Genomic DNA, 18,855 nt, shown 5'->3' with positions numbered 1-18,855 from the left:
CGGCGCCTTTTCAAAATCATACTTTAAAAAAAAAGTTAAAAAATCTGAACAGATTCTTCTGTACATCAGGTATTCTTTATGTGTTTGTTTTTTACTGATTTTGCAATACATGTAGTACCATCATCTACACATTGTAGAGACATGGAATACGTGTTGTCGGCTTGCAATCATCTTCTGGCCAAGAGAAAAACTACTTACCTAAGATAACATTGAGACTGAAAATCAGTTATAAAAAGTCAGCAAACAGGGCAAATATGACGTATGGTTTCTTCGCCATGAGCACAGTTCTTCTGAAGAAAATCATGTACGAAGTATAATAATAATCACTCTCAATAATACATTTGTCGTTAAAAAAAATCTTTCTTGCAATCAATTTTCTGTTGAGCGGCTAACGTCCATTGAGCCTTGTTTTGATTTATGAAGTTACAAAAATAAGAGTATCTATAAATTACATATATAGCTTTACTGTCATATAAACATAATTATTATGTGACAAAAAACAAAAACAAAAACAAACATAATATAGCATAGAAATAACAATTCTATAAGAAATGATCACATGGAAAAAAATATAAAACGTCTGCCGTTAGTTACAACGACTGTTGTATAACGGAGCCAATATGCTTAACATGCATGTTCCATGATAGAAGTTCAAGGCTTTAACATTTCTTTTACTTTTTGTTCTTGGGTAAGAAACTTAACATAATGAGATGATAACAATTTTCAAATAGTAGCATAGAAAAACAAAGGCAATAACCAAAGAAGACAAAAGCAGTTGAGGCGAGTCTCCCGATTCCCTCAAACGTTTCAGCATCTTAAACATCAATTATCTGTGTTTATGATGGGTGAAATATTTATATCCAACATGAATGAAATAGTTTACCAAATAGTTTAGCGTAGATGATTTAAACTGTGTAAGGAATTTCCAGCAGTAGGTATTTTACACATAAAACCTGCCACATATAAGTAATAGGTTGTATGTAATAACCTTACAGATGAGAGTTAAATACCTTTTCGGCTGTTTTTCATACTTGACATGTATTAAAATGCCACTATAAATTGGAAGTTCAGCAAAAGAATGCTAAAGTATCAAGGGTATTGATGGATAAAACACTATTTTTAGATATGGAGAATTTGTTTATCTTAAAGATGCTCGCTTGAAAATGAATAACTATGTTCGCAGGGGGTTATATAACACGACTAGATGACTACAGTTATTTGTGCATGTAATAGAATATGCAATAAAACAATGCATGCATGTATTACACTTCCGAAATTTTCAGATTTTATCTCGATGATACATTTTAACACTCACAACGAAAATAAGAAGATACATTGTTATTGATGTTATTTTTGTTCATTACATCCGTTTTCATGCAATTTATCTTTGAAAATATAATGTCGTTTGTTTATGTAATCAAATCGTTGAACATTTCTTTGCAGTTGAAATAGCATGAATAATGAAGGCGATAAATAAGAACATCATAGATATTAGGATTTAATTTTGTATTTACGCCAGATACGCGTTTCGTATACAAAGACTCATCAGTGACGCTCGATTCCCCTAAAAGGACCAAAATCCCTAAAAGTTTGCCAATATCAGCTAAGGCAATCTATTCCTGAATTAGAAAAGCCTTTAGACTTGAACATATACATCAATCACATTCGCATTCTCTTTTTCGAATTTACACCCCCCTTTTTTACACACCACCTTTTTTGGTCCGTGTCTTAACTTTCCGTATATGAATAATAAATATATTTTATCTATAGCGTTGAATGGTTGAATGCCCGAATACGATTTTCACTGGTCTTGATAGAATATAAACTAATTGATTTTGTTTAAAAACTTCAATTCGCATTCTTAGACTAGTCGTGAGACAATCCGAATTTTATTTTTATTTCTGTCCAAAAGATATGTCTTAGAACAAATAGATAGCCCATGCTTTTTTGTATGGCGGCTTTGATTAACAGTCTAAGATTTATCCTAGGGGTTACCATGGTAGTCTTAGAGTCTTTGTCAACAGATATAATACTTCGAAAACCAACATTTTTAGGGAACGATCATTTAGCTTCAAAATGGAGGGGGTACTTTTTTTTTACTAAAGTATTATTCTGATCCCCATTATGGGGGGATAATATTATGATCAAGCAGATGACATAAAAATAATTTTGATCGTGTTTAATTTTGATAAAAAAAATAGATTGTTGGCGCCGAAAAACTAAAAACTCGTTAGCGCTACAATGCAGTCAAATAGTTGTATAACATCTAGCTACTGTTGCTCAAATCATAAACAGTTGGCTCATCAAACAATTACAAAATGTAAATTGAGAGTTGTTTAAGAAGGCAATTAATGATTTCACTAATTGCAGTACTTCATGCTTTGGTTTCGGTGGGCCAAACTTTGGCTTGTTTAATGCTATGTATTGATGCATGCCAAGTAAAATAGCCAAGTAAAATACAGATTAATGGTCAATTTATTTCAGATTTACGTTGCAAAAACATATACTAAACTTTGATTTATATGTATCGTAAAATAAGTTTGTAAATTCTTTACACAACTTAAATCATCTCTGTCGGTGTAGCTAATACAGAAATTATACTTTTAGGATTAATCTTCCATAAAATAGTTGATTTAACGAACTTCCTCAATTTAAAATGCTGGAAATGTGTATAAAAAACTGACATGGTGAGATTAGTAGTTTAGTTGACTCTTCCCTCCTGGTACATGGACTCTTTCAATCTTTTAAACTCATTTGGCCCAAATGACCCAAATGGACAAGCGAAATTTTCTCATCACTTGGCGTCCGGTGTCCGTCGTCCGTCGTCATCGTCCGTTAGCTTTTACAAAAATATTCTCCTGTGAAACAACTGGGTCAAATTTAATAAAAAAAAATGGCCGCAACAATCATTCGGGTTTAAAATGTGTCCGACATCCCTGCCATCCAACCAACATAGCTTTCATTGTTAAAAAAGAACATAGAGGCAGAATGTAATTTTTGGCTTTATATATTTAAAACTAAAGCATTTATGATTTAGAGCAAATTATATATAGGGGGTAAATATGTACATCAGGTTAAAATTTATCTGTCCTGAAATTTTCAGACGAAACATATAATCCGTTGTTGGGTTGTTGCCCCTGAATTTGGTAATTTTGAGAAAATTTTGTTAATTATTTATCTTGAATATTATTATAGATAAACATAAACAGTACATAGCAATACTGTTTAGCAAAGTAAGATCTACAAATAAGTTAACACTACCAAAAATTGTCAATTGACCCTTTAAGGAATAATTGCTCATTATAATCAATTTTTTCCATTTTAAAAAAAAATCTTTTACAAAATACTTCTCATCTGCAGTTACTGAAACAAATTAAACCAAACTTGGCCACAATCATCAGTAGGGTATTTAGTTTGAAAAATGTGCCCGATGACCCCACCCACCGATACAATACACATATAATGTAGCCGATCACGATAAACATATAATGTAGCCGATCACGATAAACATATAATGTAGCCGACCACGATAAACATATAATGTAGCCGATCACGATAAACATATAATGTAGCCGATCACGATAAACATATAATGTAGCCAATCACGATAAACATATAATGTAGCCAATCACGATAAACATATAATGTAGACCACGATAAACATATAATGTAGCCGACCACGATAAACATATAATGTAGCCAATCACGATAAACATATAATGTAGCCGATCACGATAAACATATAATGTAGCCAAACGCGATAAACATATTTATCATATGCTTAGACTAAATAACATATGATTCTTACTGTATGATAAAAGCATTAAATTAAACGTAAATTCCATATTTTTCGAATTGGTGCTTAGCGGGCTGATATGAAAAGTTTATCACATGCTTCGATTGTTATCACATGCCTTTCCGTAACGTTATTGCATGGCATTCCGGTTATACTCGGCAAATTCCGGAAAATACACCTCAATGCTACGTTTTCAGTGGAAAACATTACAAAGTTATGTACAAAACAATTATTTAGATACTGGAAAGTATATTGTGTAAAATAATTTAAAAAAAAACTAACAAACAAATTAATAAATAAATGCTTTTTTAAAAGTTTCAAACACATTTTAGAAAATTACTTTAAAAAATTGACTTTTCGAAACAGTGTTCATTATGAATATTGTTGAATAACTTTTTTTGTCGGTTTGTACATATTTAGATATTTTTCTCTTCTGTTTGGGTACAATGTATACGATAGAAAGATTCATATCGAATGTACTAAATTTGGGGTCCGACATCCGTAAACTTTTCACTCTTTGAAGTTCTTTTTTAGAACCACGTAAAAGAATCAATATATGAATCTGTTATTTTTCTCCATTGTTGAAGCATATGATAAAAAGATCATAATATGTAATTTTTCATATCGCATGTATTATCAGCCCTCGGTCAATATCAGCCCTCGAGCCATGCGGCTCTTGGGCTGATAAAGAATACATGCGATATGAAAAATGTCATGTAATAATCTGATAATATTATGTAGCCGATCACGATAAACATATAATGTAGCCATCAATTACAGAATTCATTATCCTACCCATATCCAAAGTTTCCCGTTTTTGTGTCTAGGACTAATTTACTAATAATCTGAGAAAAGTATAATATATGAAGAAACTTTAACCCCGTAAATGATCAGAAAGGCATAATTTAAAAAAAAAAGAGCTGCACCGGGAGCCCATGACACGCCCGTCGCTTTTTCAAAGAATAAAGTTCCGTAACTCCTCAATGTCATATCCGGAATTATTAAAAATTAAAGAAAGGTTATTTTTAAAGATAAAAACCAGTCGCCTTAGTTTCGTGTAAACTGATAAAAAAGTTTTGTCCGAAAACTGGAGAACTACCTTTTTTTTTAACAAATAAAAGCCCATAAATCAGAAACGTAAATAGCGGAATATGCAGTGTCATTTTCCATTTGTATGTATACATGTACGTCTATTTACGTTGAAATGTGTCGTACTCAAGCGAAGTATACAAATGTAAAAACACTTATAACGAACGAAAACTTTGTCAAAAAACATCAAGCGTGTTAGTCTTGTGGCATTTTAAAATTTTGGTTTATCTATATGTTTTAGTTTATTTTAGCGTTCATTTAGCCGAGAGGGTATACAGTATTGTTAATGAATAACCTCTCAAGCCCGCCTTTTTGTGAGGTAGTTTCTCGCTAGGTTGATCACCGATTGATGTCATGCATTGATGGCTTCGGACTGTTGTTTTCTCTTTGGTGGTTTTTGTGTTGCTTATGCTGAGTTCACACGTAATTTGAATTCGATTCGCATTATAACTAATTCGAATTAGTTTAATTCGCATTAGAAACGTTTTACGTCCTAACGTCAATTCTAATTCGAATTACAATGAGCGTCAAATTCGCTTTACTGTCCAAACGACGTTTACTTTAATTCGTATTAGGAAACGCGTATTTCTAATACGAATTAGATAATTCGAATTAGCCAATTCGAATCAATTCGAATTAAAAATGGAGAGTGCGTGAACGCTATTAGCGAATTCGATTCGCATTCGATTCGAATTCAATTCGAATAAAATGTACGTGTGAACGAGGCATTCATTTAGTCTTTCGTTTTCTATGTTGTGTCTTATGTTCTATTATTTGTCTGCTTGTCTTTTTATTTTTTTGCCGTAACGTTCATTGTCAGTTTATTTTCAATCTCTGTGTTTGACTGTCCCTCTGGTATCTTTCGTCCTCTTTTATCTTTTTGAAATGAATTTAAATCAAAAGGAATGTTTGTAAAAGTATACAAGACTATAAGTAGTACACTGCATCCTGCAAAAATATATCTATCTCTTCTTTTTTTCCAGTTCAACAAATGCGTTATCTACAGAATCGTCATATTGAAAGTTACATCAAATATGACTTAAAAGACATTGAATCTAGAAGCCTTCACTCAGCAGTTGATGTTGAAACGTTTAATGAAAACAATTTACAAAAGTTTAGTCAATCTACAAATCCAGGGCCTACTTTAGAGAAATCTACAACTTCATTCATATCAAAGAGATCAAAACTGTCAATCTTTTCTCCTGAAAAAAGAAACTCAAATGGAAATTTTATTAACTTTCAAGATATTGTGAATTCAAATATTGACATAATGTTGTCAAAGAAAAAGAAAGAAAAAATCCCTTTACTGGATAACACATCAAATTACAGACCTGGACAACATTTGACTAATAATTATACAGAGAAAGAAAGAACTTTAAAAGACACAAATGAATTCCAAAAACATTCTTCTAACATTTCATCAATTCTAAAGAAAATGAATAGTTCTAATCAAACTTTAGTTTTATTAGTAACATACTTGCGCAGTGGATCAACATTCACTGCGGACCTTATTCAGCAAGCAGCAGATATGTTCTATATATATGAACCATTAAAACCTTACGTGAAAGGTCAGCATTATTTTACAATGGACTCAGTTTGTCACACGATCAACGGAACTTGCAGGTATTTATTGTATTATTAAATATTTAACTGGTATTTTTTAATATACATACTAATTATTCACAATAAAGCTTCTGGTCAAGAGATTGGACGAACGTTACGTAAAATATTTGTGATTTAAATTTTGTAAAAGGGAACACAACTGTAATGTCGCTAAAAATGTGTCATCTTCCATTCGAATACTGTGGATTCATAATTATTCGTTGGCTACACATTTTCGTGGTTTTCGTGGGTACAGATGAACCACGTATTAAAGTGTTCAACGAATGACAAATCTTATATAGGCCTGTATGCAGACTTTGGCAAAACCACGAAATCAAATATCCACGAAAATGCAAGTTTTTCCTAATCCACGAAAATTGGTACCCACGAAAATTAATGAATCCACAGGTAACTGATGTGAAAAATCAGTATCCTCTTCAGACATCTGTTAGAACTCAAAGAATTCGTTTCTCGTTTTTTGGGCAATTCATAAACAGAATAGCTATATATATAATTTCATTCTGTGAATGATAATCCCTACCATGAATTTGCTTCGACAAGTAATATTTGAGAACATGAAATAACATTGGACGTGTCTATATATTAAAAAAACGGACATCGATCTGACTCAGAGTCTAAAATATAAAGCTAAAGTTGTGTTTGAATTTTTTCAACTTCTTCTGTTAAATTGTATTGCAAATAGAGCGTTTTGAATGAACAGAAGTATTTAATATTATAATGGTTTTATTCTATAATTATATAAGTCAAATGACGTAGGAACTATTCAACATGCAACATACTTTGACTCCATTAAAATTGACATTTCATCATGTAGTACGTCTAAATAGGCCTGAATTACAAATCGTAAACAGTAATAATGTTTAATAACCATATTACCTAATCAATACTAGTACATGTGTATCATACAAGTCGAAAAATACCGGACTCAAACTCATATTTATCGAAAATAAACCGACAACGCCATGGCTAAAAATGAAAAAGACACGTACACAAACAAAACAATAGTACACATGACACAACATGGAAAACTAAAGAATAGGCAACAAGAACCCTGAATTCAACATTAACAGCCAATTTATGGAGACGATATACCAATGTTAAAGTCGTTTAGTGTGTGTGTTGCTATGCTTATCCTGACAACACGTGCATTTTTACAGTAAACAGTTGCTTGACTTTCTGAATGTATATATGATTTGTAAAGCAAAATATCAAGTAAAAGTAAACTTGATAAGTGTGTCATGTTTTAATTATTAAAACATTCCGCTTTTTATATGTTTCAGGAAACAAAAGGGAAGGCGAGAGAATATCGATGACATTTTAGATGACTTAGCCAAATTTTATAAATGTGATTTGCTTCATGTACCAATTTCGTACTTTCGCTCCTCAAACAAGAGTAGCACAATGCATCGATTTGACCATTGCAGACATTATAATACACAATACAATTGTCTTTTAGAATTCCAGGATAAATGTAGAAAATCCGTAAGGATGATTAAAACTATAAGAATGAATATGAAAGTAGCAGAAAAGCTAATAGAAGAATTTCCACAGTTGAAGATTATACATTTAATTCGTGATCCTAGAGGTTCTTATCAATCAAGGAAAAATGGATATTTCCTAAAGAATCAAAATGACCTAGATGCGATTACACGAAGTAATTGTGATAACTTAAAGTCAGACCTCAAAGTTGGATTCAGGTTAAAAGCACTTTATCCCGACAGAATAAAAACAATATTGTACGAAACAGTGGCAGAACAACCTTTAAAAGCAGCAAGGAGTCTTTTCCGCTTTTTAGGATTAACTGAACCAGCACATTTTGAATCATGGCTAGGGAGCCATACAAAGGCAGGCTACAGTAATGGATATTATGACACTGTTAGAAGAAATTCAACATTAACAGCCAATTTATGGAGAAAATATATCAATGTTAAAGTCGTTAAATCATTTGACAAAAATTGCAAAAAGGTTTATAACATATTAGGTTTAAAAGAATTGCCTAATTATGCAACATTACACAATACATTCATATCATCCAGATACACAAGTCCAGTTTTCGGTGATTATTTAGAATGAACAAAAAGCATTCACTTTCACAATACATACTTGAAATAATTTCTCATCTGTTTGACCGGGTCAACTGAACAGAATTATTAATGATATGTTTCTTTCTTACTGATAGGATACATATTACAAACCCACAAATGTCCTTTTGTATTGCATTGTTTTAGTGGGTTACATTCTCGTCCATTGAAAACAACACTGTTCATACAATGTAATGCGGAGTTAAACAAAGCCCCGTGTAACAAGATTAGACACGAAAAGTGAAAAAGTCATATATAACTATCCTCAATAATCTGAAATGTCGTATCATTGTCTGAACACAGACATATATACGTTCGTTTCGAAGTCCTAAAGATCAGGAATGGTCCGCACAGGTCAGCCAAGTACTCCCGATAGTAAAGTGCATTCGTTTTGTTCTTGAAACCCAACCGATTTTCCTCTAGTTGGCTTACAATCATGACCATCAAGTTCTGAACAATGTCATGCATCGGTTGACTGTTTGATATTGTTTGATCGCATTCGAGAGTAGAGATAGATTCTTCCTTTTTTTAATCATGTAATAATTACAAATCGGAACAGAATCGGATTCAAACAGGATTAATGGGACGCTGACGCTGTACAATATCTGATTGTTGTCTTGATTAAATAAATGTTTTTACCGACTTTGAGCCACGAATCGCTGGATCTTTTCCGATTTTTGGCAAATTGTATTTTTACAGCACAAACACTGATTTCAAATTGAAATACACCCTTACCGGTTTTCATCCAACTGAATCATCACGAACATAAGGTTAAACAATTAATGAGCTAATTTCAAACATCAAAGATCAAGAAACGTGTAAAACTAAGACTCATTTATTGAAACCTTCAATAATACCCTTCTTTCAGTTTACAATTATTATACAGTAGACTCCTATAATACTGTCGTTTTGTTAAATTTAAATGACTCATTGCAATTTTGTACGATATCATTTCTGATTTTGACAATTAAAATAAAAATAACAAATCATTAGAAGACTCTCCGATGGAGTCCATACTCAAGATTACAGAAAGGGTGCGGGAAAATGTCGCGATAGAGCGACCTCCTATTGATATACTCATTAAGACCCATACTCAAGATTTTGAAAAGGTTGAGTAAAACCGATGATATAAAGACAGTACTTCTTTGTCGTTGACCTAAATTTATACTTTATTTTAACAAATTCTCGTGAGAAAAACTTACGAAAACATCTCGATCAGAGGAATTGGTATTTTGTAAATTTTAAACTTTTAAATCATTGCCATTACATGTTCAGACAAATGTCTGTAAATATAGACTTCAAGGCGATATAGTTTCTTTGAAAAGTCAAACTACTAACTGAAAGAAACGCTCAATAAGAATTTTAAATTTTGTTTAAGAATCACAACTGCAATGTTCAGATGTTCTGAGTGACCATGAATTCTCTAAAAATGGTTTAAAACTTTTGTTTACCTAACTTACAATATGAAAACTCGGAGATACACATTAATCCTTGAGAATTTTGATTGCAATTTGAAGACGGGTCTATCGTTTTTTGTTAGGTTCTATTTAACTGCAATTTTATTATAATTCAGTTTTCATAGTGGTATTGATATATACCGGACATACTTATCTACTTAATTAGTATAGTAGCCAGCCTTCACTTCCATAACCTGTTTACAAAATGAAACCGGTAAATTGATGGCCGGTAATTCCTTCGGTTCCATGTCTATCAATTCGACTTGTCGGCTGATGAAATTATTGGAATTGACTGTTATATTCATAGATGAATGAAGTTTGATTCATATCTGAATCCTTATTATTATGTTCTAGTATTGTCTAGTTTAGATTTTGTTTATATGGGTGTTCTTTTTAATAAATATACAAACAAATATATTGGTGTTGTTCAATTTCACATAATTCTTCATAATGAATACTAAACCATAAATTAGATTCATGGCGAGATGATATCAAAATGAATTATCAATCATAACATGTAATTTGGTAAATCGCCTAAATCAGAAAATAGGAGTTCTCACTGAAATACTACCGACTCTCTTCTAACGCTGACCAACCCATAACTGCATTCTTATTGTGATTGCCTCATCCCTGGTTTCGTAAAAATAAAAATAAAACACTTTGAAAATGGTATTTTGCTACATAATGTATTGCGAGATAGCCGCATGAACCTTATATAAAGCATTTTGACACCAGCGAAAAGTGACATCGGTCATACAAAGTGATAGGTAACAGACTTTATCAATTCTCTTTCATTTATAAAATTTAACTCTCCAAAGCGTCTGTTGTTTTTCCCGTCTTTTTTTTTTTTTTATGTCAAGCAACTAGAACGTAAGTGCACAGCGTGGTGTTTAATTCTGAGAAGGGTAATCGCCATGGCATATCAGCAATTTGAATTTTGACGAACCCTCCAGATAAATTGGGTTTTGTTCCTTTTGTTCTTATTATGCCCAATTTATGGGACTTATGTTTTCTGGTCTGTGCGTCCGTTCGTTCGTCCGTCCGTCTGTCTCGCTTTAGGTTATCGTTTTAAGTCGAGGTAGTTTTTGATGAAATTGAAGTCCAATCAACTTGAAACTTAATACACATGTTTCCTATGATATGATCATTCTAATTTTAATGCCAAAATTAGAGTTTTTAAATGTACCCCATTTACACGGTTCACTAAAAATAGAAAACAGTCCTGAAACCAACTCATTCGAAATATTATGCCTTTGCGCATATCTCTGGAAGATTGGATAAGTTTAGAGAGCAGCCATATTTGACAATCGGCACTGGTCATGGTAAAGGATACAATTCTGTATAACTTCTTTTCAAATAAGAAGATATGATTAAGTTGACAATTAAACAACTAATAAGTATGTGAATACATTTCTTATAGATACCAAGAATAAATTTTGTATTTACGCCAGACGCGCGTTTCGTCTACAAAAAGACTCATCAGTGACGCCCGAATCCAAAAAAGTTAAAAAGGCCAAAAAAAGTACGAAACAGACACCTAAGGGCAGGATGTTTTGCAGATATAGGATACTGCAATAAAATAACAAACAAAAACTAATATACAGAAAGCAACCAACGCCAACTAATAAATTATAACAAGCTTCTAACCTAGAGTAGACACATATAATGCTGCGGGTTTATTGTAAATGCAATCCTCTGAGAACCTGGGATAATGGTGGAATAACACAAAAATGAAAACACAAACCAAATAGTTGTAAAATGCTTGATTCGTCAGATCGGAACTAAGCTAAAACAGAAAACAATAACAACAACATAACAATAATCATCTATTTGCTTAAAATCAATACAAATATATTAATCAAAACATTCATTACTCAAGCTATCACTTAGGTCGTCACTGGTGTCAGCACTACTGCTTCCCATACCACCACCTCTTCCTCTTGTGTCTTCACATCCCCACCATTTGCCATCTAAAAATACAATAAAACCATTACAATTCACTGCTGTTACAATTTTGCCACGACATAAAATTAAGAATGGAAATGGGGAATGTGTCAAAGAGACAACAACCCGACCATAGAAAAGACAACAGCAGAAGGTCACCAACAGGTCTTCAATGTAGCGAAAACATGCCTTTTAAAAATGTTTAGAAACTTTGAATAGCGAAATTTCCATATAAAAAGAAGTAAAATGCTTTTTGATATGTTTTTTTTTCCTCTTACAAGATAAACGGTCCACGTAAAAACAAGAATACAAAAGGAGCCGTTTTTCATATTAATGGAACTATTCGTCTAAATCAATCAATCTTGAACGTTACTCACGACAACTCTTAAAGGACATTATCCTAGTAATGTCACCCAATTAAAAGCGCTACGGATGTATTGTGAAAGGTATTCTATGCGATTTTTATAAATTCTACAAAAATGACTACTAAGGTAAAAAAAAGTCTGGTGGCAAGGGACTCATTATACGATACAAAAGTTCAGGTTTTTTTTATAATTCTTTCTTTGTTGCATCTGTTATTTGTAGGCCAGAAGTCTTCTGCGTATTGCTATATGTTTTTTTTTGTGTGTATGGCCTAGAGGTAGTGGGTAAGGGTTTAGATATCATAAAAACATGCTTTATCATGCCGAATTTTTGCGCCTGTCCCAAGTCAGTAGCCTCTGGCCTTTGCATGTCTGGTAGAATTTTTAATTTTAGTTCATATATATGTTTCTGAGTGTAGTATGACGGCCATTATCTTTGAACTAGTACACACATTTTGTATACGGGAAAGCTGAAGCACACCTCAGGTTGCGATATCTTATTGCTGTGTTGGAGACCTATTGTTGACCTTCGGCAGGTTTCTGCTATTTCGTCAAGCTGTTGTCTCTTTGACACATTCTCCATTTTCCATTCTCAATTTTATTAACTACATTTCTTCCAATGGATTCTTGTGTAATTTAAAATTCGAACAGTAGTTTACAGAAGAAAGAAGTAAAATGCATGCTAAAAATGATCATCTTATGACAGGATAGTGCAACTTACTTTTTTTAAATCTCCTTCTTTGTTTAGGTGGTCCCCGACGTGATCCATTACGATAACGACGATATCCGTCTCCTACAAAAATGTTTGATTGAAAATTTTTTAATGATATATTAAACTAAAATTTACCTCATATATTAAAGTATGAAGACAATGTTAACCAAAACTATAAACATTTAATTTGGCAACTTCTTGGATTTTGTTTGTTTAGTAAATTTGTATCAAATGGTTTTAAATAAAGGCACCAGTAGTATACTGATGTTCGAAATCATAAAATATTCTAACAAAATAAACCAATCTGCATGCACAAGTTTGTTCTTTTATCTTATGCTTAAAGTTAATTCTGAAAACATATTACATTTATTACAGATTCGTGAATCAGAGAATCATCAAGTAATTTGTCTAAAGTATATAACTTAAGAGGAAATGGAGCACTAATTAAAACACATATCACTGCAGATCAACCAAATTTTACATTTTTGATTAATTAAGGGGGAAAAAATAGAGAAAAAAAACAAAAAACAAATGTTCTAGAAAAATAGGTTCATTTATAATGATCATCATTCATAAGTTGATTATTGCATGAACATTAAGCACTGTTTTATGAATATTGAAGAAAAATGATATATAATTTAGACAAATATCTATCAAATATAATTGAAGCTACACGCTAAGAATCTTTCTTTTATCAATTTTAACTGATCTGAACAGAAATTTCATAGCATAAATCTGTAATAGTACAATCTATCTAACCTTGTGCTGCTACGACTTCCAACAATAGAGCCACCATCAAAATCCCGATTAATATCTGTTTTTTATTCATCCTCTCTTTTAATGTGGTTTTTGTTCAGATGAGTCTGTTTGCATATTGGAGCAAATAGGTTCGTTTTCCCTATTTATAGAAAAAAACCTTTATCTTCAAAACTGGTTAAAAGCAGTGTCAAATATTTCTATATCTAACTCGTAATATAATTCTAATATAAAGTATAGCTGTCAGTCTATCACGTTTACCTCATTTGCGTACCTGGTTGTGCGATTGACCGAATTAACTAAAATTTTTTAACAGAAAATCCCCTCACAATTAAAGAATAATTTATTCCGACAGAAAGGAGGTGAAAAATGACACTGACAGTCCTGCGATGGGGCTGTAATTTTTTTTACGGGACTGAGAAAGATAGACTGTAAACAATCTGAAAGTACGGGAAAGCTTTTTTCCCTCTTTTTAAATGGAATATATACCAATGTCATTCGAAAGTAATGAATTATATAATGAAATTAACCATTTATGGAGAATGTTAGATTGTTACTTTAATACGTATATTCAAGCTCAAAATACTGCTTATAGAAAGCACTATTTTGCGCCTGTCCCAAGTCAGTAGCTTCTGGTCTTTTTTAGTCTTGTATGTGTTTTGATTTTAGTTCATTTATATGTTTTGGAGTTTACTATGACGTCCATTTTTCATTAAACATGCAAGTAGACACGTTTGTAAAGGGGCAGCTGACGCACGCCTCCATGTGGTTGGTTTCCGCGCTGTGTTGAAGACATATTGGTGGCCGTCAGCTCGTATCTGCCTTTTGGTCTCTTACTCCCAATTTCCATTCTTATTTCTAAGTTTTACTTTTGACTTATTTTCTTTTGCATTTTGCATTTTGCCTTTTTCATTCTGGTTTCTTTCCATTGTTTATTACAGTTGTGTTTGCATGTTGTGAAGAGAGGGGAATAAGGGTTAATGTTACTGTCCTTCTGACAAACTGTTTCCTTGTACAATGGGTGTAATAATGTCCAATGTACATCTTATCGTACCAAATCAAATTTAAGATACTAATGGGACAATACATTACAACCATAGATAAAACCGACAGTCGTCACATTGGCAATTTTACCACATCTTATTTCTAATATGACATAAAAGAAAAACGGTAAAACGCCAAACAAGACATTAAAATACTTAACAGAGAATTAAAGAACGAACAACAAGAACTCAGCAAATCACGAAGGATGAACTTATGTGTCCTGGAAGGGTAAACAGTTCCTGCGTTATTAAATGTACATGTCGTCCTTCTCAATGCAAGTCAGTAATTAGTAGCATTCGTTGGTGTATCAATGGAAGAAGCTACAACAAGTTGAATTGTTATAACAACTATTATTTTTGTTGGTTGCATAGGTTAGACAACGATAAACTTGCTTTTATTGAAGATGCCATTAAAACTAATATATTCAAGATAAGGTCAAGGAACAGTAGATATTCTTTTTTTTGGGATAGATTTAGTAAAATTTTGCGTACAACTTGCTAGATTTTAACTGAAAATCAAAAACATTATTAATTCATCTTTTTCATTTTCTGAACTATTAAACAGCTTTAAAATACTTTCAAAATTTGTGAATATTGGTATTGAAAGCACATACAATCCACCTAGAAACATTCTTAAATTTGTCTTTAAATCATAAAATAAGATATTAATTTAAAAACTGTATGATATTGATATTTTAATTTCAATAATGATGATATAAAATAAAAACAATATTGTACGAAACAGTGGCAGAACAACCATTAAAAGCAGCAAGGAGTCTTTTTCGATTTTTAGGATTAACTGAACCAGCACATTTTGAATCATGGCTAGGAAGTCATACAAAGGCAGGCTACAGTAATGGATATTATGACACTGTCAGAAGATATCCAGTTTTCGGTAATTAGTTAGAATGAACAAAAAGCATTCACTTTCACAATACATACTTGAAATAATTTTTGATCTGTTTGACCGGGTCAACTGAACAGAATTATTAATGATATGTTTCTTTCATACTGATAGGATACATATTACAAACCCACAAATGTCCTTTTGTATTGCATTGTTTTAGTGGGTTACATTCTCGTCCATTGAAAACAACACTGTTCATACAATGTAATGCGGAGTTAAACAAAGCCCCGTGTAACAAGATTAGACACGAAAAGTGAAAAAGTCATATATAACTATCCTCAATAATCTGAAATATCGTATCATTGTCTGAACACAGTCATATACGTTCGTTTCAAAGTCCTAAAGATCAGGAATGGTCCGCACAGGTCAGCCAAGTACTCCCGATAGTAAAGTGCATTCGTTTTGTTCTTGAAACCCAACCGATTTTCCTCTAGTTGGCTTACAATCGTGACCATCAAGTTCTGAACAATGTCATGCATCGGTTGACTGTTTGATATTGTTTGATCGCATTCGAGAGTAGAGATAGATTCTTCCTTTTTTTAATCATGTAATAATTACAAATCGGAACAGAATCGGATTCAAACAGGATTAATGGGACGCTGACGCTGTACAATATCTGATTGTTGTCTTGATTAAATAAATGTTTTTACCGACTTTGAGCCACGAATCGCTGGATCTTTTCCGATTTTTGGCAAATTGTATTTTTACAGCACAAACACTGATTTCAAATTGAAATACACCCTTACCGGTTTTCATCCAACTGAATCATCACGAACATAAGGTTAAACAAATAATGAGCTAATTTTAAACATCAAAGATCAAGAAACGTGTAAAACTAAGACTCATTTATTGAAACCTTCAATAATTCCCTTCTTTCAGTTTACAATTATTATACAGTAGACTCCTATAATACTGTCGTTTTGTTAAATTTAAATGACTCATTGCAATTTTGTACGATATCATTTCTGATTTTGACAATTAAAATAAAAATAACAAATCATTAGAAGACTCTCCGATGGAGTCCATACTCAAGATTACAGAAAGGGTGCGGGAAAATGTCGCGATAGAGCGACCTACTATTGATATACTCATTAAGACCCATACTCACGATTTTGAAAAGGTTGAGTAAAACCGATGATATAAAGACAGTACTTCTTTGTCGTTGACCTAAATTTATACTTTATTTTAACAAATTCTCGTGAGAAAAACTTACGAAAACATCTCGATCAGAGGAATTGGTATTTTGTAAATTTTAAACTTTTAAATCATTGCCATTACATGTTCAGACAAATGTCTGTAAATATAGACTTCAAGGCGATATAGTTTCTTTGAAAAGTCAAACTACTAACTGAAAGAAACGCTCAATAAGAATTTTAAATTTTGTTTAAGAATCACAACTGCAATGTTCAGATGTTCTGAGTGACCATGAATTCTCTAAAAATGGTTTAAAACTTTTGTTTACCTAACTTACAAAATATGAAAACTCGGAGATACACATTACTCCTTGAGAATTTTGATTGCGATTTGAAGACGGGTCTATCGTTTTTTGTTAGGTTCTATTTAAATGCAATTTTATTATAATTCAGTTTTCATAGTGGTATTGATATATACCGGACATACTTATCTACTTAATTAGTATAGAAGCCAGCCTTCACTTCCATAACCTGTTTACAAAACGAAACCGGTTAAATTGATGGCCGGTAATTCCTTCGGTACCATGTCTATCAATTCGACTTGTCGGCTGATGAAATTATTGGAATCGACTGTCATATTCATAGATGAATGAAGTTTGATTCATATCTGAATCCTTATTATTATGTTCTAGTATTGTCTAGTTTAGATTTTGTTTATATGGGTGTTCTTTTTAATAAATATACAAACAAATATATTGGTGTTGTTCAATTTCACATAATTCTTCATAATGAATATTAAACCATAAATTAGATTCATGGCGAGATGATATCAAAATGAATTATCAATCATAACATGTAATTTGGTAAATCGCCTAGATCAGAAAATAGGAGTTCTCACTGAAATACTACCGACTCTCTTCTAACGCTGACCAACCAATAACTGCATTCTTATTGTGATTGCCTCATCCCTGGTTTCGTAAAAATAAAAATAAAACACTTTGAAAATGGTATTTTGCTACATAATGTATTGCGAGATAGCCGCATGGACCTTATATAAAGCATTTTGACACCAGCGAAAAGTGACATCGGTCATACAAAGTGATACGTAACAGACTTTATATCAATTCTCTTTCATTTATAAAATTTAACTCTGCAAAGCGTCTGTTGTTTTTCCCGTCTTTTTTTTTTATGTCAAGCAACTAGAACGTAAGTGAAGAAAAGGGTAATCGCCATGGCATATCAGCAATTTGAATTTTGACGAACCCTCCAGATAAATTGGGTTTTGTTCCTTTTGTTCTTATTATGCCCCATTTATGGGACTTATGTTTTCTGGTCTGTGCGTCCGTTCGTTCGTCCGTCCGTCTGTCTTGCTTTAGGTTAACCATTTTGGTCGAGGTAGTTTTTGATGAAATTGAAGTCCATTCAACTTGAAACTTAATACACATGTTTCCTATGACATGATCATTCTAATTTTAATGCCAAAATTAGAGTTTTTAAATGTACCCCATTTTCACGGTCCACTAAAAATAGAAAACAGTCCTGAAACCAACTCATTCGAAATATTATACCTTTGCGCATATCTCTGGCAGATTGGATAAGTTTAGAGAGCAGCCATATTTGACAATCGGCACTGGTCATGGTAAAGGATACAATTTCTGTATAACTTCTTTTCAAATAAGAAGATACGATTAAGTTGACAATTAAACAACTTATGGTATGTGAATACACTTCTCATAGATACCAAGAATAAATTTTGTATTTACGCCAGACGCGCGTTTCGTCTACAAAAAGACTCATCAGTGACGCCCGAATCCAAAAAAGTTAAAAAGGCCAAAAAAAGTACGAAACAGACACTTAAGGGCAGGATGTTTCCAGAAATAGGATACTGCAATGAAATAACAAACAAAAACTAATATATAGAAAGCAACCAACGCCAACTAATAAATTATAAC

General features: G+C 32.3%; 1 protein-coding gene across 4 annotated transcripts in view; it reads left to right on the top strand.

The window, feature by feature from the left end:
* The window catches only part of LOC134707426 (carbohydrate sulfotransferase 3-like), a 34,259-nt gene extending 23,798 nt beyond the window's left edge, over nt 1-10,461 (top strand). For all 4 annotated transcript variants that reach the window (XM_063567153.1, XM_063567152.1, XM_063567150.1 and 1 more), the window contains 2 exons: nt 5,869-6,508; nt 7,789-10,461. In XM_063567153.1, the coding sequence (XP_063423223.1) occupies nt 5,869-6,508; nt 7,789-8,581 (1,433 nt within the window). In that variant the 3' untranslated portion in view covers nt 8,582-10,461. The remainder of the gene's footprint in view (nt 1-5,868; nt 6,509-7,788) is intronic.
* Nucleotides 10,462-18,855: the final 8,394 nt, after the last annotated feature.

Source organism: Mytilus trossulus, chromosome 2 (assembly GCF_036588685.1).
Source record: "Mytilus trossulus isolate FHL-02 chromosome 2, PNRI_Mtr1.1.1.hap1, whole genome shotgun sequence".
NCBI lineage: Eukaryota > Metazoa > Mollusca > Bivalvia > Mytilida > Mytilidae > Mytilus > Mytilus trossulus.
Note: the sequence above shows the minus strand (reverse complement) of the source record. Positions and strands in the feature narration are given on the sequence as shown.